Source organism: Podarcis bocagei (assembly GCF_964188305.1).
Source record: "Podarcis bocagei genome assembly, chromosome: 3".
Taxonomy (NCBI): domain Eukaryota; kingdom Metazoa; phylum Chordata; class Lepidosauria; order Squamata; family Lacertidae; genus Podarcis; species Podarcis bocagei.
Window position 1 is genome coordinate 90,358,446 of NC_138127.1, and position 25,574 is coordinate 90,384,019.

General features: G+C 43.7%; 1 protein-coding gene across 1 annotated transcript in view; it reads left to right on the forward strand.

Annotated features, from left to right (window-relative positions):
* Nucleotides 1-25,574, forward strand: part of PRKCE (protein kinase C epsilon) — a 318,307-nt gene that overhangs the window by 221,523 nt on the left and 71,210 nt on the right. Inside the window, exons 5-10 of the mRNA XM_081188544.1 lie at nt 1,188-1,273; nt 2,944-3,073; nt 6,873-7,015; nt 10,938-11,034; nt 12,322-12,533; nt 15,779-15,952. Of these exons, the coding sequence (XP_081044670.1) occupies nt 1,188-1,273; nt 2,944-3,073; nt 6,873-7,015; nt 10,938-11,034; nt 12,322-12,533; nt 15,779-15,952 (842 nt within the window). The remainder of the gene's footprint in view (nt 1-1,187; nt 1,274-2,943; nt 3,074-6,872; nt 7,016-10,937; nt 11,035-12,321; nt 12,534-15,778; nt 15,953-25,574) is intronic.

The following is a 25,574-nucleotide window of genomic DNA, read 5'->3' on the forward strand; positions in this document are numbered from 1 at the left end:
ATCTTTGCTATTCATTGGTTCTTGGAACAAGATCATTGATCAGTAATATAAAAGAAAGCAGGATCAATCAATCACACAAACAAACAAACAAACAAACAAACAAACAAACAAACAAGTAACATTCAGCTCAGAGTTATATCATTTAAACGAATAAAGAGCCCCTGATTATGCAAAAGCAAGTTAAAAGAAATTGAAAAATTGTCCAGTAGCACCTTAGAGACCAACTAAGTTTGTTCTGGGTATAAGCTTTCATGTGCATGCACACTTCTTCAGATACTCTAGTGTGCATGCACATGAAAGCTTATACCCAGAACAAACTTAGATGGTCTCTAAGGTGCTACTGGACAATTTATTATTATTATTATTTATTTCAGCTGTGTTAGACCAACACAGCTACCTAGCTGAATTTAAAAGAAATTGGTCCTTAATGCTTGCTTATAGGTGAATAGGCATTGGGCTATACAAATCTCAATGAGAAAAGAGTTTCACAAGTGTGGGGCCACTACTGAAAAGGCCCTCCCTCTCTTAGCCATCAGTTTAATGGACATCAGTGGCAGGCACAGGAGCACAGCACTGGGGATGTAGTGTGGGGAAGTTGACATGAGTGCAGGCCCCAAGCTGTTTAGGGCCTTCAAGATCAAAAACGAGCGCTTTGTGTTGTGAATTCTCAGGATCTCTTTTGTGTGCCACGAGGGCCCCATGATTCTCTTGATAGCAGCATTGGAACAGCATGCAATGGGTTGCATTCAGCAGAGTTGTCCCGTTTGGGCAAGGACCTCTGTTTGCATAGCAGAAGTTGTCGTCCCTTTCATCCCCCAGCAAATCCCCCCCCCCAGTGTCCCCAGTCTTCTCCGAAGAGTTGGTAGGGGAAAACCCGGAAGAGATTTCAGGAGCAGAAGTGGGGAGGAGAAGGAGGGGAAGTTCCACTAGATGCAAACAAGACAACTTGTTCCCCCAACCCTGTCCCAATTCAGCTCAACTACCATAACCCTAGACCACCCTCTTCAGTTAAGAAGTATATTGCTTAGGTTTTTCAGATCCTCTGGGACTGGTGGGTAGGAATGGGAAGCAACCCTCCAGAATTTCCCTTTCCCTTTTTCATTTTCAGTTACCTAACCCCTTCTGGACGAAATAATAAAACTGCCTTTGTGAAAACTCAAACTTGATACGGTTTCTCTTGTTTACAGTTTGCACTTGCGTAGTCCATAAGCGATGCCATGAGCTTATAATAACGAAATGCGCTGGGTTGAAGAAGCAGGAAGCCCACGATGAGGTAAATATTTATGGAACAAATGCTCCAGATAAAAGGGAGTTGTGCTGTTTTGTGGAATTTTTTCCATATATATAAAGTCAGGCCAAGTCACTGTCACCTCCCCTGTTTGTTAAAAGAGAGGGGGAAGGAGATGGATCCCGACTGCAGCCTTCTAGTCTCTCTTTAGTTCACCATTTACTTTTTTGCATGACTGAGAACTGTTGTGCACAATTTCCCTGGGAACTATTACCACTGTTTGTTTGTCAAAGAGGGCCAACTCTGAATTCTGAGAATGGAACTGGATACTGGCCACCCAAAGCGCTGGCCCTGTCTTCAGAGCCTGCTCAAGAAATTCTGCCGCCTGAGGCAAAAGACAAGATGGCTGCCCCATTAACACTCCACCTACAGAAGCCAACCAGACTGGCAGCTGAATCCCATTTCAGCGTTGGTGATGTGTCTTTGTCCTCTGCCGTCGGTGGTTCTACAAGGTTCCTGTGCACAGCTTCTCAACCGAAGCAGTTTGCATTTCCAATTTGGATTGGCAGGGTGAATCTAGACTCAGGGTAGAGCTGACAGTGTCCAGAATCTTTTTCTCTCTCGCCCTCTTGCAAAAAATAGAGTGCCGCTGCAGTCTGTTCTGTGGGATGCCCTACCCCATATCTCAGTTTTATTTTAGAGAGCCATTGCACTACCATCTTCTAGCTCCCCCCCCCCCCCGGAGCTTACAATCCCGTGTTTGTGCTTTGAAAAGCCATGACCTCTTGTGCCAGATGTTAATCTACCAACTTGTGCCATCCTTCTATGCCAGCGGGGATATGGAAGTTCCTGTGTAGATTTACATTCTCTGGCTCCAGACTACAGGAAGCTTTAAAGCATTTCTGAATTGGTGCTCTTATTGTTTTAAAGAACTTCTGGGTAGAAGCCAGCGATAAGAAGTGGGTGGGAATATGCCATGTATCTCCATCTGCAAATGGAACTTTTTAAAACAACCAGAAGATTATTTATCTACCACAAGACAATTTAGGGACAATGTTGATGCTGATTTGCAAACAGCCTTTGGTAGGATCCCGATGTTCCTTGAAAGATGACCAGAGGGTCCTCAGTAAAATTGGCAAGCTGACCCGAACCACTCTGTACTGCTGATATTCCCCTGCAACATGCATAAGAAGCTGCCTAATACAGTCTCAGACTGCCGTTCCACCTAGCCCAATACTGTCTGCTCAGACCAGCAGCAGCTCTCCTGGAGTTCAGGCAGATCTCTTTCCCCTTGTCTGCTGCCTGATGCTCTTCACTGGGGACCAAAGATACTCAATAGCCTGGGATTTTCCGCATGCAGAGTGTACTCTCTATCACTGCGCAGTTAACCCTCCCGTAAAAGGTACAGCTTATTCCCATTGCAGTATCCTTGATTCACAGAATCAAAGAATTGAAGAGTTGGAAACAAGGGTTATCTAGTCCAATGCAGGAATCCTGCCCACAGCTGTCCCTGGGTGGGCTCAAACCACCAACTTTCTGGCTAACATCTAGACCCACTGACCCACAGAAGTCCACCATTTTGCCTATGCAGGGATTAGCACTTGGGGAATTGAGTTACATATGGAAAATGTAGAAGTACTTTGCAAGGCCTTCACTGGAAAAGACTAGACGTACCAGAGTGGTGGTTTTTGTGTGTTCTTGTGATTTTCTGCCAGGTGGGCTCCCAGCGCTTCAGTGTCAACATGCCTCACAAGTTCAGCATTCACAATTACAAAGTGCCCACCTTCTGTGACCACTGTGGTTCGTTGCTCTGGGGTCTTCTGAGACAAGGTTTACAATGCAAAGGTAGGTTGTGCGTCGACCTTCGCGCTTGTGCTTAATAATAAAGCAAATAATAAAACGAAGTCTGCTTTGCTTATTATGCAACACAGCTGTTTTATTACTTGTTGTGGAAATTTATTTGGATGCCTATATTTCATGAATTTTGCATTTTCTTGTATAGTATCATTATTTGTGTCTGTTTGTCACTTTATACACACGCATAAAAAAAAAATCTAAAAGTGTCTTTAACAGGATAAAATAGGAACAGATAAAATAAACAGAAACCAAGGAAAGTTAAAACTTTTCCCAAAATGCTCATCGAAAAACACAATAACCTATCCTAAGTGCTTTACGTATGCTCCTTAATGAACACGCCATTGGTATTCTTTTAGTATTAGGTGCATAAAGATTTGCACAAATAATAAATTGCTTTCAAATGCACTACCTTACCATAGAAATTCCTGGATTCCCCAATTACATTTCATAGAGAGTGGGGTAGCCAGAACCCTGGATTTTTTCCCATACGAACTCACACATTTAGTCCTTGAGTGGTTAGCTTCTCATTCTTTGCCATCTCATTTTCACACCGGGAACAATTTATCTGCAATAGCAACCTTAAGTGGAGGAAATCAAAACATGTCTGCATCTGAGTTAAAGCCCCCCATTTTTTTAAATATACACACTTGCATGCCTGCAGCAAGCAGAACAAAAACAACCCAGAATAATTCAGAAAGAGAGAACAGGGTAAATGGAGTTGGTTGGCAACAGCTGCTGCCAACCCTGTTGGCTTATTCAATTCTTGGCAGATTTGTAGAGATGCCTCCCTGTCTCCTTATGTTCACTTAATTGGATTACTTGGACCCTTTTTTTAACCTTTTAATTTATGATGTTTTGGGAACATGCAGGGTTGTCCTACTGTGGGTGGTCACAGAATTCAAAGTAAGCTCTGAAGTATCTATGGCTGCTGTTTTTAGGGTCTGTTTCTGAAACCAGAGGCGTATTGCTTTCCCTTGTTTTTGGTTTGATCTTGCAACATAAGGTATTCAAGGAGCATCCGACTAAGGCAATGTTTCTGAAACACAACAGCTTTATTTAAAAAAATCACAGCGGTGGTGGGAGATAGATAGGAATGTCAACTTTTTGAAAAGGTTGTCCTATAAGAAAAAAATAAATAAGTGCCCATATTAGGAATTCGTTAGGCCAACAAAAATATCATCAATTTTTTTACAAGCTTTCAAGTTCCCCAGAACACTTCATCATAAATTTTATGGTGGATCGTCTCCCACCTGCCTCTTATCAGGAGTGAGTAGCATCTGGTTGTGGGATTTGTGGAGACGGAGGTTGAGCTGTTATGTGTTTCTTCTTCTCAGGAGTTTGGGGTACAACATGAAAGCTGCAAAGCACCTGAAAGTTCATTTCCCACACCCCCATCTTCAAAACGTACTAGATGCAGCCACGTACAGCTTGACTAACACCAGCAGCCTTTTTATTCCCCCCCATCCCCCTTAAGTTTTGTGGTAACACTTAGTCTGGAGAACTCTGGAGAACATTTGCACACGATTTTGTGAAGTTTTGGTTGGCCTAGTAAACCTATAGCTCTCATATGGACTTCGGACTGTTAGGAAAGTTTCCTTCAGTGATTTCATTCTCATTCCAGTAGCAGTGGGAATGGAAGGACAGGGATGGGGAGCCTGTGCCCCTTGCCCCAATAAATGAATCGAATCATAGAATAGCGGCGTTGGAAAGGGACCCCACGGGTCATCTAGTCCAACCCCCTGCAATTCAGGAATCTCAACTAAAGTATCCATGACAGATCCAACCTCTGCTTAATAACCTGCAATGAAGGGGAGTCCTTCTGAGGGAGACTGTTCCACTGTCGAACACCTCTTACCTTCGGAAGGTTCTTCCTGATGTTTAGTCAAAACATCTCCTCTCCTGTAACTTGGATCATTAGTTCGAATCCTATCCTCTGGAGCACGATAGGAGAAATGAACTTGCTCCATCTTCTGTGTGACAGCCCTTTAGATGATGATGATGATGATGATGATGATGATGATGATGATAATAATTTATTATTTATACTCCAACCATTTGGCTGGGTTTCTCCAGCTACTCTGGGCGGTTTCCAATGGAATATTAAAATTCAATAACCTATTAAACATTAAAAGCTTCCCTAAACAGGGCTGCCTTCAGATGTCTTCTAAAAGTCTGGTAGTTGTTTTTATCTTTGACATCTGGTGGGAGGGCGTTCCACAGGGCGGGTGGCCCTCAGCCTAGTTCCCTGTAACTTGGCTTCTCGCAGTGAGGGAACCGCCAGAAGGTTCTTGGCACTGGACTCAGTGTCCGGGCAGAATGATGGGGGTGGAGACGCTCCTTCAGGTATACTGGACTGAGGCTACCATGTCTCGTGTTGTTGGGCTCCCAACTCCTATCAGCCCTTGCTAGTATAGCTCATGACAAGGGATTATGGGAGTTGTAGCCCAACAATGTTTGGAGGGTCGCAGATCCTTCATCCCTCTGTTAGAATGATCATTAAATGGCTTCAGTGTGATGAAGCGACTAGACCCTTGAGCAACAAAGGACCCAGGTTCAAATCCCTATGGAAGTTCAGTGAATTATTGTTTGGGGGGCGGGCGGTGTTTGTATTTGTATCTCTAAAAGTGTTCAGCATTGAGTTATGCTTACTTTTTTGTACACTTTCTTGAGCTTTTTTTCCCTCCACAAGAGGGCACTCGCCTATAAGGTATAAGGCTCCAGCAGTCTGTCAACAAATGAGGAGTCTCAGTGTTAAGCGGCCCAGTTATTTGCTGCTTCCTTTGATACATTTGCAGCCAGAAATCAATGATGTGTTTGGCAGGGGGAACATGTATATTCGTTTATGATTAATGGCCTTAGCTTGGGTCTGTACAATGAAAGGCCTGACAGCTGATTGGATCGTTCTCTGCCATTGCTCATTGCAACCCCCCCAAGGGCTTTTCAGTAGCAAGCTGAGTTATAAGTGATTTATGAAAAGGCTGGGTTGAGAAATGTGAGAGATGGAGAGAAGGCGTAATGGAGTAGAGCTGGAAAGGGAGGGATAGGTTGGCCAAGATTTCAGAGCGGCCTGTGTTGTTTCACGGGGACACGGGAGAGTGAACTGTGAGGCACTTCGAAACAAAGTGGGTTATCAGGATCTTCTGAAAATATAATGGCAACAAAACACTTTCCCTCCCTCTGGGCACTGCAATTTACCCCTCTCAGAGTTACCATTCCCAGCATCCTTTTACAAAGTACAGTGCTCATATTTCTTTGAGGGAAAGAATGTGCTTTGATATAGTGAGGTGGCTTTTTAGGGTTAATAAAGATGAAAAAGTGGCCCTCAAGAGTGATTTGGGTTGTGCACCACTGTCTCTTGCCTCCTAGATGGTGTAAGGATGTTTTGCTTCATCCTGTGCTGCTTCATCATTCACAGACAAGATGGCTGCCTGTCCCTTCACAGCCCATTAATCACATCTTTTCTGTCAGGTTTGAAGGAGAGACCTGAGCGAGCAAGCTCCCAGAGGCATTGCTAGCTGGCTGCTGTTGGGAACATACTGCTGGCCTAGATAAACCTTGGCCTAATCTTCAGAAGGCAATTCTCGTGTCCCAGGATATGAAACGATCAGTCATGGATCCAGCTCAGCATTTTCCCCATTGAAATAATTTTCTCGTTTCAAGGAAGGTTGCTGCAGTTCAGCACCCTGATTTCCACATGGTAAAGACAGATGTTGATGTTGACGTATCCAAAAATGATCTAATCCAACTTGGGTTTTCTCTTCCTTTCTTCACCTGTTTTAAACTGCAGTTTGCAAGATGAATGTACATAGACGCTGTGAAACAAATGTGGCCCCCAACTGCGGAGTGGATGCGAGGGGCATAGCTAAAGTACTTGCGGACCTGGGTGTCACTCCGGATAAGATCACTAATAGCGGACAAAGGAGGAAGAAGGTAATCATTCTTGCATATGAACTCATGACTAGTGCTGTGCAGAACATTTTCTTCTGCATTTTTTGTAACCATCCTCTGTCAATTAATGAGAAAAGTAATTGCATATAAAAATGATCAAGGGGAGTAAAAATGTTAATGAGGTTTTTTTGTTGCATTTAGCTTACGCTTGAGTTGGCAAAGGGATTTTATGAGATTCTGATTACTGGGTCTTGGTCGATTTACACGGGGAGAGCCGGTCCTTAAAATATATTGCGTTCCTGAGCCATTTAAGTCTTTCTGTGTCTAAACCAGCACATTTAAATGGGCCTGGAAACTACCTGGCAGGCAGTGCAGTCAGGCCAGGGTCAGTGTTATATGCTCAGACCATCTTGCCCTAGTGAGCAACTGGGCCACCAAATTCTGCACCGGCTGAAGTTTCCGAATTGTCTTCAGAGGCACCTCCATGCACAGCACATTGCAGTAATCTAACCTAGAGGTTACCAGAGCATAGACAACAGAAGCCCTGGTCCAGATAGGTGCGCAGCCACCAGCCTAAGCTGATGGAAGGCACCACTAAGACCACCTGAGCCTCAAGCGACAGCAGTGGGTCCAGAAGACAACAATCCCATGACTGCAACCATGGAGCAGGAATTCTAACAGAAGTACCCCCAAGCTGTGTACCCATTCCTCAGAGGGAGTGTTACCCTATCGAGAGAGGGCAACCCCCCACTCATCCACTCTAGGAAACAACCCACTAACAGCGTCTCAGCCTTATCTGGATTGAGCTTCAGTTTGTTGGCTCTCATCCAGTCCCTTACTGAGGCAAGACAACGGTCCAGCACATCCACTGCCACACCTACAGATGTAGAGGAGAAGTAGAGGTGTGTGTCATCAGTGTATCGCTGACAGCGTATTCCAAAGCTCTGCATGCAGAAGTTCTCAAGTTCAGTTCAACACAGTAGGGCTGGATGAGAACCGTGCCTGATATCACAGAAGGCTGTTGGCAGTTGGCATAGACAGCACTGACCTAGTTGGGTCAGTGGTTTAGCTTAGTATAAGGCAACTTCCTAGGTTCCCATATGGAGAAAATCAAAAGCAGTTGGGACAAAATAATGGCATCGTCCCTGCTAAACTTGTGCTCTTTGGAGTACACAAACCGAGTGAGCTGGAAGAAGCCCTGGAAGAACTTAGACTGCTTTGACCTCAGTAGTGATGAAGTCAAAAAAGGCTTTTATTATTTTTCAATTGTCAGAAGGAATCGTTCTTGTCAGAAAGCCATTTAAACATCAAAGCTACTACTTTGAAGTCCCCTTGTGAGAACACATGTGAACATAAATATTCTTATCTAGTTGAAAAACTGGCATGAGATCATTGTCTTGCCAGATGTTCCTTTCTACCCCCCGTGATATTACAGTGATGACAAATGGAAACGCACTGAAATAACATTCTCCCAAAAGAGAATTGAATTCAGCAGATGCTCTGCAAAGCCACTTCACAGAAGCTGATCCCTTCTGCATTGGGTAAAAAATAAATAAACCGCAAACCATCCCTTGGACCTCTTTATGCCAAGAGTCGCACATAACACCAGTGCACTCCTGAATATGTCTGTTCAGAAGGAAGCCCCACAGAGTCCTCCCAAGTATATATGGACAGGATTCCTGTCTTTATCTCCTGCAATCCGTTAACCAGTGTGGTTAACTAGAGAGCTAGTGTGGTGTAGTGGTTAAGAGCGGTGGACTCGTAATCTGGTGAACCGGGTTCGCTTCCCTGCTCCTCCACCTGCAGCTGCTGGGTGACCTTGGGCTAGTCACACTTCTCTGAAGTCTCTCAGTCTCACTCACCTCACAGAGTGTTTGTTGTGGGGGAGGAAGAGAAAGGAGAATGTGAGCCGCTTTGAGACTCCTTCGGGTAGTGATAAAGCGGGGTATCAAATCCAAATTCTTCTTCTTCTTCTTAACTGCCCACAGTAGTCCTTGGAGAGCCCTCCATTTAGAAGGGATATGCACTGTGCCCATTTCCCAGCAGGGATTGCTGCGTCCCGGTCTTGTCCCTGGCAAGGAAAGATGCTGTTCTAGGGGGTTGTAGTCACCTAAGTCACCTACTTAATAGACCCAGTGACATTAAGAAACCTAAGTTAATCATTGTGATTAATAGCAATGTAAAAGCTAGTTGGATGCCTCATAGGGTGTGTTGTGCCATCCTGCCAGGTACATAGCACATAGATTTCCCCATATGAACTGACCCAGACCCTGCAATCATCACTTGACGCCTTTCTTTCTTTGTGTGCCTCCTCTATGGGAGGTCCAGAGGGTGACAACATGCGAACAGCCCTTTTCCGTGGTGGCTCCGCGTTTGTGGAATGCTTTCCCCAGGGAGGCCTGCCTGGTGCATTCGTTACACACTTTTAGGCACCAGGCAAAAAGTTCCTCTACTCCCAGACCTTTGGCTAATTACGCAATCAGTGGCCTTTTAAATTGTGTGTGGGAGTGTATTGTTTGTTTTTGTGCTTTTTTCTGGGGCACTCAAGGGCATGCAGTACCGACACCGTGTTTTTCTAGAAGAAAAGCACTGGTTAAAAGTGTAGCGCTTACTATAACAACTTCATGGTGAGTACTGGCACCTTTCTTTCTAGAAGAAAAGAAGTGGTTATTATGTTATGTATTTTTGTGTTTTTATATTGTGAATTGTGATCCTCAAATGAAGGGCAGTACAGCAATTATTATTATTATTATTATTATTATTATTATTATTATTATTATTATTATTATTATAATATACTTGAATATAGGAAGATGATGGTTCTATGTGCTCTTGACGTCTATATCAGTCACCTCTACCCAATACGTTTGAAGCCCTCTTATACCGCTTTTAACAATTCTGGCTCCCCCTGCAAAGAATCCTGGGAATTGTAGTTGCTTAAGGATGCTGAGAGTTATTAGGAGACCCCACACAGAGCTACAGTTCACACCACCATTAACAAGTCACAGTTCCCAGGATTCTTTGGGGGAAGCCATTACTAATATAGTGGTATGGCTGTGCTTTAAAGGTGTGGTGAGGTCTTGGGAGGTGTTTTAAATGTGTGGTGGTGGCATGCCCATAAATCTCATGTTCATAATCAGCTGCTTTGCCTCATTCTATCAGCTTATTGCACTTACATTCGTCTGAAGAGATTTATATATATAGTTTCCAGGTGATCTTCTGTCTAGGCAACTTGTGTGACAAGACATTCTTAGGATCCACAGCGTCACATGCCATCAGGCCAGAAATGGGGAACCTCTGGTCCTCCAGGTGATTTTGAACTACAACTTCCATAATTCTTGACCGTTGGCTGGGACTTACAGCAGTGGAGCGCAACAACATGTGAAGGGTCATAGGTTTCCCACTCTCCTTCGAGATCATTCTCCTGACATAAATCATGGAGAATTTAGAACAGCTGCATTTGGCAAGTCAAGCATCTTGCATCTTTTGGCGAGCAAAATGTGGTTGAAATCCACTAAAACTCTTCGTTTGCACAGCTCCTGTGCAGATTTAATTAAACTGGTGTTGGAATGGCGCTCAGTGAATTGTGGCCTTTCATTCTGACACGACACTGTAGAACTTGTGTCAAGAATACTGTACCTTGTTTCAGAAGTTATGGGTTGTTGTTTTGAAAGAGTTTCTATGTGTGGTCTTTCTGTGTATCTGGTAAGCCTAGCAGCATTTACCGTGAACTTCTTCAAACAAGTTAAGATTTCAACGCAATAAATGCAAGTTTTTTTCTCTCTTTCAAAAAGGAGCTGCTATGCTTGTCAGTCTGTAAAGCAGATGGCAATTCAAGGAGGATTTTCAGTCGTCTTCCTCTTTGTGTGCAGAAGCTTTGCTATTTGGAGCTGCGTCTCATAAATGTCATGTCAGAAGAACACCTTGCGATGGTTAAGCATCTCATTTCTCTGTCTATTCTTAGCTTGTCCCAGGTGCAGAATCTCAACCACCGGTTCCTGGATCCTCACCAGGAGACGATGACAGATCAAAGTCGGCACCGACTTCTCCATGCGATCAAGGTTTGCCCCCCTTTATTTTATATTTATGAATATTTTGAATTATTTTGGGGCTCTCGCTGAGCTGCAGCCTTGTAAACAATGTGGCCCCAACATCTCAGATTTAACGAAGAATAGATTATGAAAGAACTGGTGTCATAACATGGCCATATCACACAGATGGGATTGCCATGTGCCTTGCGCTGTCTTTCCTGCTCAGAGCAGAAGGACATGCTGGTTTTGAAGATTCAGGAGAAACTGCTGAAGGCTTTTTTGGGGCCATCTAGTGAGACACTGTCTTCTACAGAGGTAGCAAAGATGGTGCCCTCCAAATGTTGGTGGACTCCAACTCCCATCAGCCTTAGCCAGCATAGTCGCTGGGCAGAGATGATGGGAGTTGTCGTACAAAAAAAGACACCTGTAGAAGACACCATATTGGCTGTTCCTGTGACTTGCAGCAGCTTTCCCAGCAGTGGAACATTAACTGGAGATGTTGAGGATGGATCCTGGAGCTTTCCATATGCAAAGTGCAATCTTTCTGTCTATCTGGGAGGGGCTGCAGTTTAGTGGTGGAGCATTTTATTTGCATGCAGAAGGTCCCAGGTTCGGTCCCTGGAATTCCTGCACAGGGCTGTCTGAAATCCTACAGAGCCACCACTGGTAGTGTAAATACTTACTTAGATGGACCAATGGTCTTTTTAATGTAGAGCATCTTCCTGTGTTCCTATCTGTTTGTTTGTCTATCTATCTATCTATCCACACACACACACATGTATGTATGTATACATACATAATAATATTGACATCTGATGCCCTTTTAAAATGTGTGTGGAAGGGGAGATTATTGGGTTGTTGTCGTTTTGTTTTTATTATGTATTTTCTGGATTCAGGTAAGTAGCCATGTTGGTCTGATGCAGATGAAATAAATAAATAAAAAGTTTAAAAACTGTCCAGTAGTGCCTTAGAGACCAACTAAGTTTGTTCTGGGTATAAGCTTTCGTGTGCATGCACACTTCAGATACACATGAAAGCTTATAGCCAGAACAAAATTAGTTGGTCTCTAAGGTGCTAATGGACAATTTTTAAATATTTTTTATATAATTCATATGTATTTTCTTTTATATATATATATTGTGGTTTTATGTTGTGTACTGTCCTGAGATCTACTGGTATAGGGCAGTGTAATTTTTTTAATGATGATGCATGTGATGCAACCAGGATCTTGGTATTGCTGAAGCCTAGCTCTCCCATATCCATGTGTGTGTGTGTATTAAAATATCTGTCCACTGCTGTCATTTTAAACTTTCACAGAAATCAAAGAGCTTGAAAATAACATTAGGAAAGCATTGTCATTTGACAACCGAGGAGAAGAGCACAGGGGAGGAGCAGCGACCTCGACTGACGGCCAGCTTAACACTCCCGGGGAGAACGGCGAAAACGGAGAGGTCAAAACTCAGACGAAGCGCATGGGCCTCGAAGAGTTTAACTTCATTAAAGTGTTAGGGAAAGGCAGCTTCGGGAAGGTGAGCAGTCCTTGATTGCTGCTTGTTTCCACTGTGCGCATTAAATACAACAACATGCAGTACTGGTAGGAAGAAACAAGGCTGAGGCATGGTTGAAGCTTATGGCATATCTGTGTTTGCATTCACGCACACCCTCCTCCGGTGGTCATAGGGATTACCAAATCTATGCCAGTAGGGCTTCAGCAAATTTAAAAGCCCTGCATCAATTCAATCATGCATTGGGGCTTGGAGGTTTAGGGGTAAACCTGTTTCATGGCCTGATTTGAAAGAGGGCCAGTCTGGATCACCCGTAAGTTTCCAGATCACCCAGATTATGGCTGTGTAAGGGATCTGAATTCTTAGTATAATAATAATTATAATATAAATATATAAATAAATAATTTATTATTGGTACCCCGCCCATCTGGCTGGGTTTCCCCAGCCACTCTGGGCGGCTCCCAACAGAATTAAAAGCACAATAAACCATCAAACATTAACAACTTCCCTAAACTCTGGCCACTACAGCTCACTGTCTCTCGCTACCTCAGTTACCTGGCACAGAATCTCTTGCACAGTACAGTGGTACCTCAGGTTACAAACACCTCGGGTTATAAACACTTTGGGTTACGAACTCCGCTAACCCAGAAGTAGTACCTCGGGTTAAGAACTTTGCCCCAGGATGAGAACAGAAATCGTGCTGTGGCAGCGGGAGGCCCGATTAGCTAAAGTGGTACCTCAGGCTAAGAATGGTTTCAGGTTAAGAAGAGACCTCCGGAACGAATTAAGTTCATAACCAGAGGTACCACTTTACCTTTTTGGTCCATGCACTGACCCCATAAACTTGATTGCACCAGCAGTCCTGTCAAGCCATGTCTCAGGCTACTAATTCTGAGCTGCTTGATGCTGTGGATTCTCAAGTATATCAGAACAATGCGGGGGAACAGCTGTGTAGTCCAGAGGTAGCTATCCGGATATTCTTCAGCTACCATTCCTATCAATCTTGGTCAGCATGGCTAATGGTCAGTGATTGTGGGAGCTGTAGCCCAAGAACACCAGTGGATAACACAGGGGATTTAGATGCAGAAGGCCAAGGTTTAAATCTCTGCTTAGCTGGTTGCCGCTGCACATGTGATAGTTTCTTGGGGTGCTTTACTTCCATTGGTGGTTCTTGGAATAATTTAGAAAAGAACCGGTACCACCCATGCCCTGAAAAATGGCATAGAAATTATTGCCAGCGATGTATTTTCTCTGTGGCGCTGAACCAGTGTCTCTTTTTTAAGTTGGCTAGTTTTTTTTAATTTTTTAAAAAAGTCAGTGCTGAATTGTTTGTTAAGTTGAAAGTGTGGCTGCCAATTGAAATGATCAGCTGCAGTTGGTGTCTTCTGTTGAGGCACTCGACTGAAAAAGCACTCCATAGGGAGGCTGACATTTATTCTCCCTGAAGGTGAATCCTGCTCTGCATGCCCTGATTTTGCAAGTCAGATAATTTGCTTTTTCAACTTGCCAGCCATGCAGACTCAACAAGGCATGTAAATGTTAGGCTGTGTTTGCTCGGACTCCTGCTGTTCCGCTGTAAGGAGGAGTTGCAGGGGTGACTTTAAAGTGGCAGCATCAAATCCCATTCGGCTCTAGATGCGGCCCCTTGCTCAGCAGCGTTAGGTGGAAACAGTCTGAAATTCGAAGTGACAACAGAGCCAGGATGCGTGCAATTCTAAAGCCCGAGCGAGGCACACTAAAAAAAATTCACTGGGGCAAAAACTACAAGAAACAAGTGCGTTGAGAATCTGGATTTCATTTATGCCTGAAAAAACAGATCCACGTTTTGCATTGCTGATTCTTGCTGCAAACATGTAGATCAGGCTTGGGGAACCTTTTCAAGCCCAAAGGCTGCATTCTCTTTTAGCAAGCCACCATATCCTACACGCCAGTGGTGGGCAGGACTCAAAGCTAATTTGGGCAAGGCAAGCAAAGGTGGATTTTAGCTTTGTTTCTACACACATCCCTCGCTATCATCAGTTCATGAAAGCAAGGCTCATTGCTTAAATAAGTAAGTAAGTAAGTAGGTAAATTTTTATTTATTTATACCCTGCCCTCCCTGGCCAAGACCGGGCTCAGGGCAGCTAACATCAAATGTCAAATACATTAAAACACAATCAAACAATTGATTAAAATACAGCTTAAAAATTAGAATCAGGATGAAATTAAATGACTGCATCCCAACCAGGCAAAAACAACTCTAGGATGGTTCAAAGCTGTTGCCTGGGGAGTTTCCTGAGGGCCAGATAGAGAGGCCTGGGTAGCATTTCAGGCTGGAACTGTGGCCTAGTGTGTATCTCTCCTCCATGAGGCCTAGTCTTCCTAGCCTCCTGAGGAACCATAGTTCTTGTGGTGATGGAGACAGGCTTTTTGGAGGCTCTGGATCTCACACACACACACACACACACACACACACACACACACACACACCTTACAATTTCTGACCACTAAAGAGAGGGAAAACCCTTTTATAGGAAAATCTAAAAACTAGGAATACTCGACTTCTCCACTTGCCCCCTTGAAATTTTTATCTTATCCCCTGCCTTTTCTCCTCCAGCAGGTCCCAGGGTGGGTGACAACCATCTACAATTCAGAATTAAAAGCAGTTAAGACAAACTGCAGCCACAGGAATAGGGTGGACCCCGAACAGACGCATTTCAGGGGTAAAGAAGGGTATCTTCAGCATTCTTCAAAAGCTGTACAGCGAAGAAGCCAAACGCACCTCTGTGGGGAGGAAATTCCAAAACTTAGGGGCAGCCACAGAAATTGCCTTCTCCTGGGTTGCAACCCCTGAACTTCTGAGGGTGGTGAAACTACCAAAATGGTTCCCTCTGCTGAGCTTAATGTTTGAGAAGGTCTGTAGGGAAGGAAGTGGTCTTTCAGATACTGTGGAAAAAGGCATTTTGCATCAAGATTGTCTGCTGTGTGTGCCTCTCCATTCAGTGAGTTTTATTTAGTGGGCACTAAAGAGATCATTTTGTCAGCGGAAGCATCTTTCCTTGCCAAATGGAATGATCGCTCATCTCTTTTCCTCACACGATATTCTGGGAGTTCCCCCAACTCTCTAGAGCCGATTTGTGGGGAGTGGGGATTCCCATTGCGCTAATGGGAATTGTTGTGCTGGCTTCCACTAGTGCAAAACTTCCATTTAATTTCTCTTTTTAGCTACTTTAGTATGTGAACTGCTTGCTCTTTGCCGTGTTTAAAGTGCAGTTGCCTCTTTGTTGCAGGTCATGCTAGCCGAGCTAAAAGGCAAAGATGAAGTATACGCCGTGAAAGTCTTAAAGAAAGATGTCATCCTACAAGATGATGACGTTGACTGTACAATGACAGAAAAACGGATTCTGGCGTTAGCACGGAAGCATCCTTACTTAACGCAGCTCTACTGCTGCTTCCAGACCAAGGTAGGTTCTATAAATCTATCACCAGACTTGAGGAACCAAATCTTCGCAGAATCTGGCCTGTGTGTCAGTACATGAAAAGTGCAGCTGAAATACATAGCACTGTAAGCCAGAACTCCTTCTTGGCTTCAACAGAATGAATTTGTACCTAGCAAAGTGATTCTGTGGACAGTTAGATAAAAGAAAGAATAGTACATGGGTAGGCAAACTAAGGCCCTTCTCAATCCAGCCTGCGGATGGACCAGGAATCAGTGAGTTTTTACATGAGCAGAATGTGTGCTTTTATTTAAAATGCATCTCTGGGTTATTTGTAGGGCATAGGAATTCATTCATTTCCCCCCCCCAAAAAATATAGTCTGGGCCCCCACAAGGTCTGAGGGACAGTGGACCGGCCCCTTGCTGAAAACGTTTGCTGAACCCTGGAATAGTATGTTTGCAGCTCACAGGGCAATACATTTAAAATGGGATGCTTTGTTCAGGGGAGGAAAAAAAATAGTTTAAACTGAACAGCATATGAAAACAAATTGAAGCAACTGGATCCTGTTTATGTCAGATGAAAGATGATTAAGAAGCGCTTTTATAGGGATGCGTGAGGAATTTGATCTCTGTGGATTTCTCTGCAAAATGACCTGATCTACACCAACCAGAGTAATGGCCGCTTTGGAACAGCTATCCATTGGATTTCTCAGGTTGCAGTGCATTTATTGGCAGTTTAAATATATCAAAATACATGTTTAAATATACATTTCTGAGAGAATCAAACAGATTTAAATATGTACTCTAATATGGCATATGAGAGGGATGTGAAACAAAGGATGGAATTATGGCTAATAACGTTTGAAAGTGACATGGAGTGGAAATATCCAGATTCTTCCTTCTCTAGAGCTGTGTGCTCTCAAATATTTAAATAATATTACATTTAAATGACAGGAAGGAAGATTTAAAATGTTGGGGGCAAGCCAGATATCTTTTGCTAAATCCAATTAAGGACAACAAAATAAGATTTACTGTATTTTTCCGTGTATAACACCCCACCCCCCTATTTTTTGGGACTCTAAATTAAGAAAATGCACTATGCGCTATCCATGTATATTTAGGAAAAAATATAGTCTTATGCACTGGTAAATACAGTAATTGTGACTTGCTTGAAGCCCCAGTGATTTAATGGTAACAGTCATGACTACGTTTTATTGGATTATGATGATATTATTATTATTATTATTATTATTATTATTATTATTATTATTATTATTATTATTATTATTTTGCTGGGGTTGGGAAGAGAAATTCAACGTGTAAAATTTATCAAGGGGCAGTTGGGTATTTCCTTCACTTAAAGCAGTGATGTGAAACCTTGCGGATGCTTTGCTTGACTCCAACTCCCATCAGCCCCAGTAAGCATGGCCAATGGTCAGGGATGAAGGAAATTGTAACCTAGCTACCTTTGGAGATAGACCTTTGAAGGGGAGGCTAATTATTTGAGAATGCGGTCTTGGTGGAATGCATATTCTCTTGAAATAACTTACAGTAGGATGCTTGGGGGATTGGATAATCTGTGTTTTGAGGCAAAATACATTTTACAGAAGTACAGTGGTACCTCGGGTTACAAATGCTTCAGGTTACAGACTCCGCTAACCCAGAAATAGTACCTCAGGTTAAGAACTTTGCTTCAGGATGAGAACAGAAATCACATGGCGGCAGCAGGAGGCCCCATTAGCTAAAGTGGTACCTCAGGTTAAGAATAGTTTCAGGTTAAGAACGGACCTCCAGAACGAATTAAGTTCTTAACCCGAGGTACCACTGTATCTTCATAGCATTTTTCCTTGTGAATACTTGTGCAGACTTAGGTTAAGAAAATCACAGATTAATGTGCAAATGGGATAGAACAGATTTATGAATGAGCAAATGTGGAAGTACAGGGGGTTAGAAAATTGTAGCATCACAGAATTGTAGAGTTGAAAGGGACCCTGAGGCTTATCTTGTGCAACCCTCTGCAAGGCAGGAATCTCAACTAAAGCATCCATGATAGATGGCCATCCAACCTCCAAAGAAGGAGAGTCCGCCACTTTCTGATGGAATCCGTTCCACTGTCGAACAGCTCTTACCACCAGAAAATTCTTCTGTATTTTTAGTTGGAATCTCCTTTCTTATAGCTTGAATTCAGTGGATGAACTGATTCATTCCTTCCAAACATTCTGGTCACTGGTGCAAAGATGTTGTCTTTTGTAGAATGCAGTACTCTCTTTTCTGTATGTGAACATTTAAATGGGATTTGTTTCCTTTATTTTATAGTATGCTGAGCATGCTTTAAAAACCAAAACAAAAAACTATAATGCTGCTTTGCCAAATAGATGATTTTTTTTAAAGTCAACGATTTTAAAGTCCACCAACCAATTCTCTTGTGCAACCTCCATTGTAATGAGCAGTGTTGGTTTTTTAAAAGGACTTTTAAAATATATGTCCTGTGTTGCCTTTAAAGTGCCAGAAGGTGGCACTGAAGATACAGAAAGAAAGGGGGAAACCAACTCCCCCCCCCAAAAAAAACCCCCAATTACTTTGGTTCTGTCTCTCTAAAGGAAATGAGGTGGTTACATAACTTCATACATGCAGTAGGAGCTGCATTGTAATCGATTTTGAATTCTCTTTTAAACTATTCAAAAAGACAAACACAAGCAGATCTTGCTGCTTTTACATAGCACACATTTGCTTATTTATTTGAACCCATTTATGAGTCTCTTCCCATAAAATACCTCAAAGCAATTTCACAGTAAAAGCATCAACAATGAAAAAGAACTCCATATGTAAAAATAACCTGAAACAATTTCACATGTGATAACAATTCCAATACCAATACAGATTAGATGTCTCTCAGTGGCAAAGTGCATATTTGCAGGTATTATGTATGCCTTGACATAAGTTATAGCAGCTCTTAGCTTGTTTATAAGATTTCTCACCCCACACCCTTCACTACAAGGTCCCAGGGCTGAAGAGTTTGGATATCACGCCTTTCACTTCCTTTAAGGAGTCTCAAAGCAGCTAACAATCTCCTTTCCCTTCCTTCCCCACAACAAACACTCTGTGAGGTGAATGAGGCTGAGAGACTTCAGTGTGACTAGCCCAAGGTCACCCAGCAGCTGCATGTGGAGGAGCGGGGAAGCGAACCCGGTTCACCAGATTACGAGTCCACTGCTCTTAACCACTACACCAGGGCAGGTTACAATAACATCATGCACCATCTTTAAAAAAACAACAACAGGAGAAAACCAGAACACTTGTAAAACAAGTAAAACCAAATTCAACAGTTGAAGTCAATGTCACAGTTGCAGACTTAAGAAAGAGAAGTTTCTTGTAACTACCAACATCAGCTCTCATGCTGCCAGCTGCAAGAAATATTCCTTGAGATGGAAAACATGCCATCGATAACCTTTAAACGTTCACCAAATCAGCTCCTGTAAAATGAGTTCTTTCTGCGTCCTGTTAGCATTGAAAACCAACCAATGCAATTCTTTTTCTTTCTTTTCCAATGTAGGCTTCCCATTTAGGATTTCTAGTATGAAATCCGTCTTCTGGATTGCAGGCAAAAGAATGTCACAAAAGAATGCAAATAATCCAGTGCTTGGTTAAGTTTAGTGAAGTTGCATTTCTAAGCTGTGAGGGTGAAGGGGTACCCTAATCAGAACATTGAAACCTCCACTTAATCCACAGCTTTGTTTCATCTGTCCTCGCAATGGCGAGATCCCCCACGTAGAATTAACAACCATAACTTCATATTTTTATAGAGCTTTATCGGGGTTTATAGGACTTTACGTGCATACTCTCAGACATCTTTACTGCAGGCATTATTGTGCAGTATTAGCCCTCTTTCTGCAGATTGGGACTTGAAACTCACTTTGAGATACTTTGGCTTGGAGAGCCAATGAAATAATTGCTGAGTAGCTTCGTTGGTTAGAGCGTGGTGCTGATAACACCAAGGTTGCAGGTTCGATCCCCATGTGGGGCAGCTGCGTCTTCCTACATTGCAGGGGCTTGGATGATCCTCAAGGTACCTTCCAGCTCTACATTTCTACAAGTCTAAGGATGCACATTTTGTGCTCATCTCCTTGCCATCGTGCTTCCAGGGAGAGATACGCACTTTTTGTTTAAAGCTCATATGAAGAAAAAATCGCTATCCATTATAGGCGCTTTCCTGAAAACCAGCTGAACCTGTTTGAATAGAGGCAACAGTGGGACTAGAGGAACAAGTGTGTGTTGACCTCCCTTGAGTCACTTTCAGCAGTCCTAAAATCTTATTGTCTGTCAGGTAGGAAGCAGCATCCCTGATCATTGGCCATGCACTCTGGGGACTTAAGGAAGCTGGAGTCCAACAATGTCTGGAGGCCCATGGGTTGTCCATCCCTAAAAAAGTAAAGGGACCCCTGACCATTAGGTTCAGTTGTGACCGACTCTGGGGTTGCGGCACTCATCTCGCTTTATTGGCCGGAGTGGTACCTATTTATCTATTTGCACTTTGACGTCCTTTCGAACTGCTAGGTGGGCAGGAGCAGGGACCAAGCGACGGGAGCTCACCCCGTCATGGGGATTCGAACCACCAACCTTCTGATCGGCAAGTCCTAGCCTCTGTGGTTTAACCCACAGCGCCATCCATCCCTAGAACGGGATGCTCTGAGGCATTCTGGGAAATGTTAAACGGCAACTTATAGCTCCCTGCTGACTTGCTGGGCGCCTAAGGCAGATCCAGTGCTTGTGGACTTAGCCAGGACGCTGGGGGCCCCATCATCTGGCCTGTGTGCTGATGCCTTAGTAGGGCCACACCATGTAGGTACCATTTCATACTGCAAACTTGGCAGGCTCTTTTTTTCTATATAAAAAAAAGAAAGACAAATATGTGCATCAGTCTCTTCCACAATCGCGATAAAAGAGTTATTTAATTTCCCTTGCTTTTATTGAGCAAAAGAAGAAGAAGAAATGTCTCTGGAGTTATAATTTGCAGATCCCATTGACAAAATATGCCCTGGCAACTTTCCAGTGACTGATTTGGGGACAGCAGTCTAAATTTCTCTCATAATAGTGGCTTGAGGGGCAAAACGTGTCATTTGTGATTTAGAGTGCCAATTAACCTGACTGTGGCTGGTCAGTCTTATATTTGTCTGGGCCTAATCAATGGTTTGTAATTCATTTTAGCTGATCGTCTTCTGTGTGGGTTGCTAAGCAGCTAAACCTGTTGTGCAGATTCTGCTGGAGGAGTGTAATCTACTTAAGGTGCATTTACATTGTCCAATATTACTGCTGCGTGTCACGTTAGAAGTTTGCGAGGGTCATATTTCATATTCTGCACCCCAGTGGAGGCCATTTGTGATTGCCAGATGTTGGTATGAAAGTGTTTTTTGGTGTGGTTTTTTCATGAGATATCTAATTAGACCCGCAAATACACTTTGATTTAAATATACCCACCAAACTTTTCCTAATTTACAAAATATGATAAAATACTGAATGATGCATGGCAATGAGGAGCCGTGCATCTTTCACTCAGTGCATGCAATGCATGACATGCTGGTGCCACTATAATCCTTATAAAACTAGTAATTTCAACTAGCATTTCTTCTTGCTACTGGAAATTCACCCAAGGCTAATTCGCAGAGGAAATTCAAGAGCACAACAGTATGTCTAGTGTTTGGTTTTGCTTGCTGTGTGCTGGAGATAAACATTGTGTTCTGAGTTTTGACTTACGTGTAAAAAATAATACAGTGGTACCTCGGGTTACATACGCTTCAGGTTACCTATGCTTTAGGTTACAGACTCCGCTAACCCAGAAATAGTGCTTCAGGTGAAGAACTTTGCTTCAGGATGAGAACAGAAATTGCGTGGCAGCAGCGTGGCGGCAGCAGCGGGAGGCCCCATTAGCTAAAGTGGTGCTTCAGGTTAAGAACAGTTTCAGGTTAAGAATGGACCTCCAGAACGAATTAAGTACTTAACCCGAGGTACCACTGTAATCCTCCCGTTCAAATTTTTCTAGTGATCAGGGGCGCTTTGATGTGTACTAAATTTCAGATTTCAGATTGCTATAGAAATATTCTCCTCTGTCGCACTTTTCTCTTTGTTAAGGCAGGTGCAGAGCCCAGGAGATCTAAGAGGGCAGCCCCTACTATTTCCTCCCTGGGTGTGCGGTGGTGGGAGGAGGAAACCAGCAGCACCTCTTGTTCATCATAAGGCCACTCTAGAGGTGGCATGCGGGGGGGGGGGGTGGAGCCTGCCAAGCAGGTAGCAAATTCAGCCTCCAGGGAGCACATCACTGCCACCATGGCAGCAGCAATGCATTTCTGTGAGGTGGAATAATAATAATATAATAATAATTTATTACTTATACCCCGCCCATCTGGCTGGGTTTCCCCAGCCACTCTGGGCAGCTTCCAACCGAATATTAAAAACAATACAGTGTCAGACATTAAAAACTTCCCTAAACAGGGCCACCTTCAGTTGTCTTTAAAAAGTAAAATAGTTGTTTATTGCCTTGACATCTGCTGGGAGGGCGTTCCACAGGGCAGGCGCCACTACCGAGAAGGCCCTCTGCCTGGTTCCCTGTAACCTCACTTCTCGCAGTGAGGGGAACCGCCAGAAGGCCCTTGGCGCTGGACCTCAGTGTCCGGGCAGAATGATGGGGGTGGAGACGCTCCTTCAGGTATACAGGACCAAGGCTGTTTAGGGCTTTATAGGTCAGCACCAGCACTTTGAATTGTGCTCGGAAACGTACTGGGAGCCAATGTAGGTCTTTCAGGACCGGTGTTATATGGTCTCGACGGCCACTCCCAGTCACCAGTCTAGCTGCCGCATTCTGGATTAATTGCAGTTTCTGAGTCACCTTCAAAGGTAGCCCCACGTAGAGCACATTGCAGTAAGTAATCTTCCGCCGCTGTGGATCCTGCCACTTGAGGCTGTCATCTCACCTTGCCTCATGGCTGCGCCGGCCCTGGATGTGGAACAGGCTGCCTCCCTGTATATTTTTAGGTAGCTTGTCAAAACAGTTTTGGGTTAGGGTTCATGGGCTTCTTTTTGCTGTCTGTGTTGGCCTAATTTCTGGAAGTATGGGTGTCATGGCTGGGAGCTCGATGAATTGGCTTTCTAAAAAATAAAAAAGCCTGCCTGCCTGCCTGTAATAATTAAAGGAAGAAAGACATTGGACCACCGCACTGTGAACTTTTATGAGTTTGTGCATTTCAGAAGCAAACAGAACAGCCCTGCAGATGAAGTTGTGGTAGCTCAGGAGTTTGGGAACTTTCCTAAGCAGTATGGCAAAGTTGAGTAAATGTTGAACGTTCCTATTGTCCTGCAGACAGAAGCCCCCGTTGTGTCCAGATTGCTGACCTGATTTTGAGAGAGTGAGAGGGAAACTTGCTGATATGCTGCACTGTCATTCCGAGCTGTCCTTGGAAAATTATTAAAGCCCTGTTAGCTCACTGAAGCTCCATTGTTCTCAGCGGCCCCTCAGCAGTGTTAACTGGATATACTCTCCCCGGAAAATACACAGCCATCATAGGCATCTGATCATTAAGGCAGAGTGGTGGAGAGCTCAAGATGTCAATGAGCAATCTGAGCTCATTCTCTGTAGGTTCTTTTGAAGCTAGACTGATGTTGATGCAATACATAAAAGTAAGTCCTATGTCCAAGTGGGGCTGCTCTAAATGGTCCCTGATTTGGGAGGCCTGGCCTGACTCCCCAAGTAATTTTTATCCCTCCCCTTACTCTCGGCAGCAGCAGAAGTAAAAACAAAACCGGTTTAATGTAGGCACAGTGCTGGAGTGGGTGGAGCCTAGCCTCCTAACTAGAATGCAAAATAATTCCACCCTGCTCATCAGATCAATCATTGAATGAGGGAAGGGGATGATAACTGTGTTGTTGTTTTTAAAGAAAACAGATTTGATTGCACATACCACATCTAACATAGGGATGCGGGTGGTGCTGTGGCTTAAACCATAGAGCCTAGGACTTGCCGATCAGAAGATTGGCAGTTCGAATCCCCACAACAGGGTGAGCTCCCGTTGCTCGGTCCCTGCTCCTGCCAGCCTAGCAGTTTGAAAGCACGTCAAAGTGCAAGTAGATAAATAGGTACTCGATGGAGTACCTTGTGGTCTCGATGGCCCTTGTGGTCTCTTCCAACTCTATGATTCTAGGTACTGCTTCGGCGGGAAGGTAAACAGCATTTCCGTGCGCTGCTCTGGTTTGCCAGAAGTGGCTTCGTCATGCTGGCCCCATGACCCGGAAGCTGTATGCCGGCTCCCTCGGCCAATAAAGCGAGATGAGCGCCACAACCCCAGAGTCGGTCACAACTGGACCTAATGGTCAGGGGTCCCTTTACCTTTACCTTTACCACATCTAACTTGCTGTTATAATGTGTTTGACTCTGAGTGAATCCTGGTGTGAGGATATGTTATCCATTATAAATTAAGGAATTATACAGGTGATTGATACTCCTGAGACTGGGAGTGTCAGAGTTGAATGTCTCTTCTCCCTACCTTTCTTCAGCACCCCTTGCAATAGATATAATAATAATAATAATATGCAAAGAATTGTTAAGTTATCTACCTATTTCTGTGCTCCAAACCCTGCATTCACTTACCATTGGTTTGGTTTGGTCATTTGTTTGTCAACTTTCTATTCCACCCTTCATCACAGGTTGGTTTACAGTATAAAAACACAAAGATACCTACCATAGTAACAAACAAAAACAAGACACACACACACCCCAATCCAGCTTCTTCATACAATCGGTTCAGACCCAAAGTTTCCACTGAAATAGTTTGGGACATTGAACTTTTACTTCCACCACCACTGCTAAGTAGTAACTTTGTTCTATTGCCAACCTTCCTTGTTTGAAAACAATCTATGAAAGGTAACCCCTTGACGATGCAATCCATTGCAAATTGCACAGATTTCACCAGACCGGTCATTTGATCACCATTTAGGCTAAGTCCTGAACAAAACCCTTTCTTTGTGATTATAGTGTAGGATTAAGGATATGATTCCTGCTCTTCTTTTCTACCAGTGCCGTTCTCTAGGCTTAAGCTCCTAAGGTGGAGACCTTACAGAACGGGGGCTAAGTTTTTTTGTGGAGAATTGTCAATGTCTCCGGCTGACCAGACGGGAACATTTCACCAAAAATAAAAATCTATATAATTATCCATTGAACTGGAAACCTACTAAGGCAAATAAACTAGACCTAAGCAATAAGAGAGAGATGCTGCTTCAGCCTGCAATATATGGCTTTCTTACACTTTGCATCGCTTAGTATAAGCACAGCTATGAGGGCTCCCTTTTGGGCACATGGAACAAGGTAGGGTCTTTGCCCTTTAGGCCTGGCCATCACATTACACTATGACCTAGAGGTTCGTCTAGAGCTACAGTCTGGTATGTAGGAAGGGCTGTAGCTCAATGGCAGAGCATCTGCTTTCCACGGAGAAGGTCCCAGGTTCAATCTCTGGCATCTCCAGGTAGGACTGTGTAGACATTACTGAGCTAGATGGATGAATGGGCTGATTCAGTTTACTGCACTTGCTATGTTCCTAAGAGCATTGCATTGCTGGACCAAAGGCCAGCATCCTGTTTCCCACAGTGGCCAACCAGCCGCTGATGG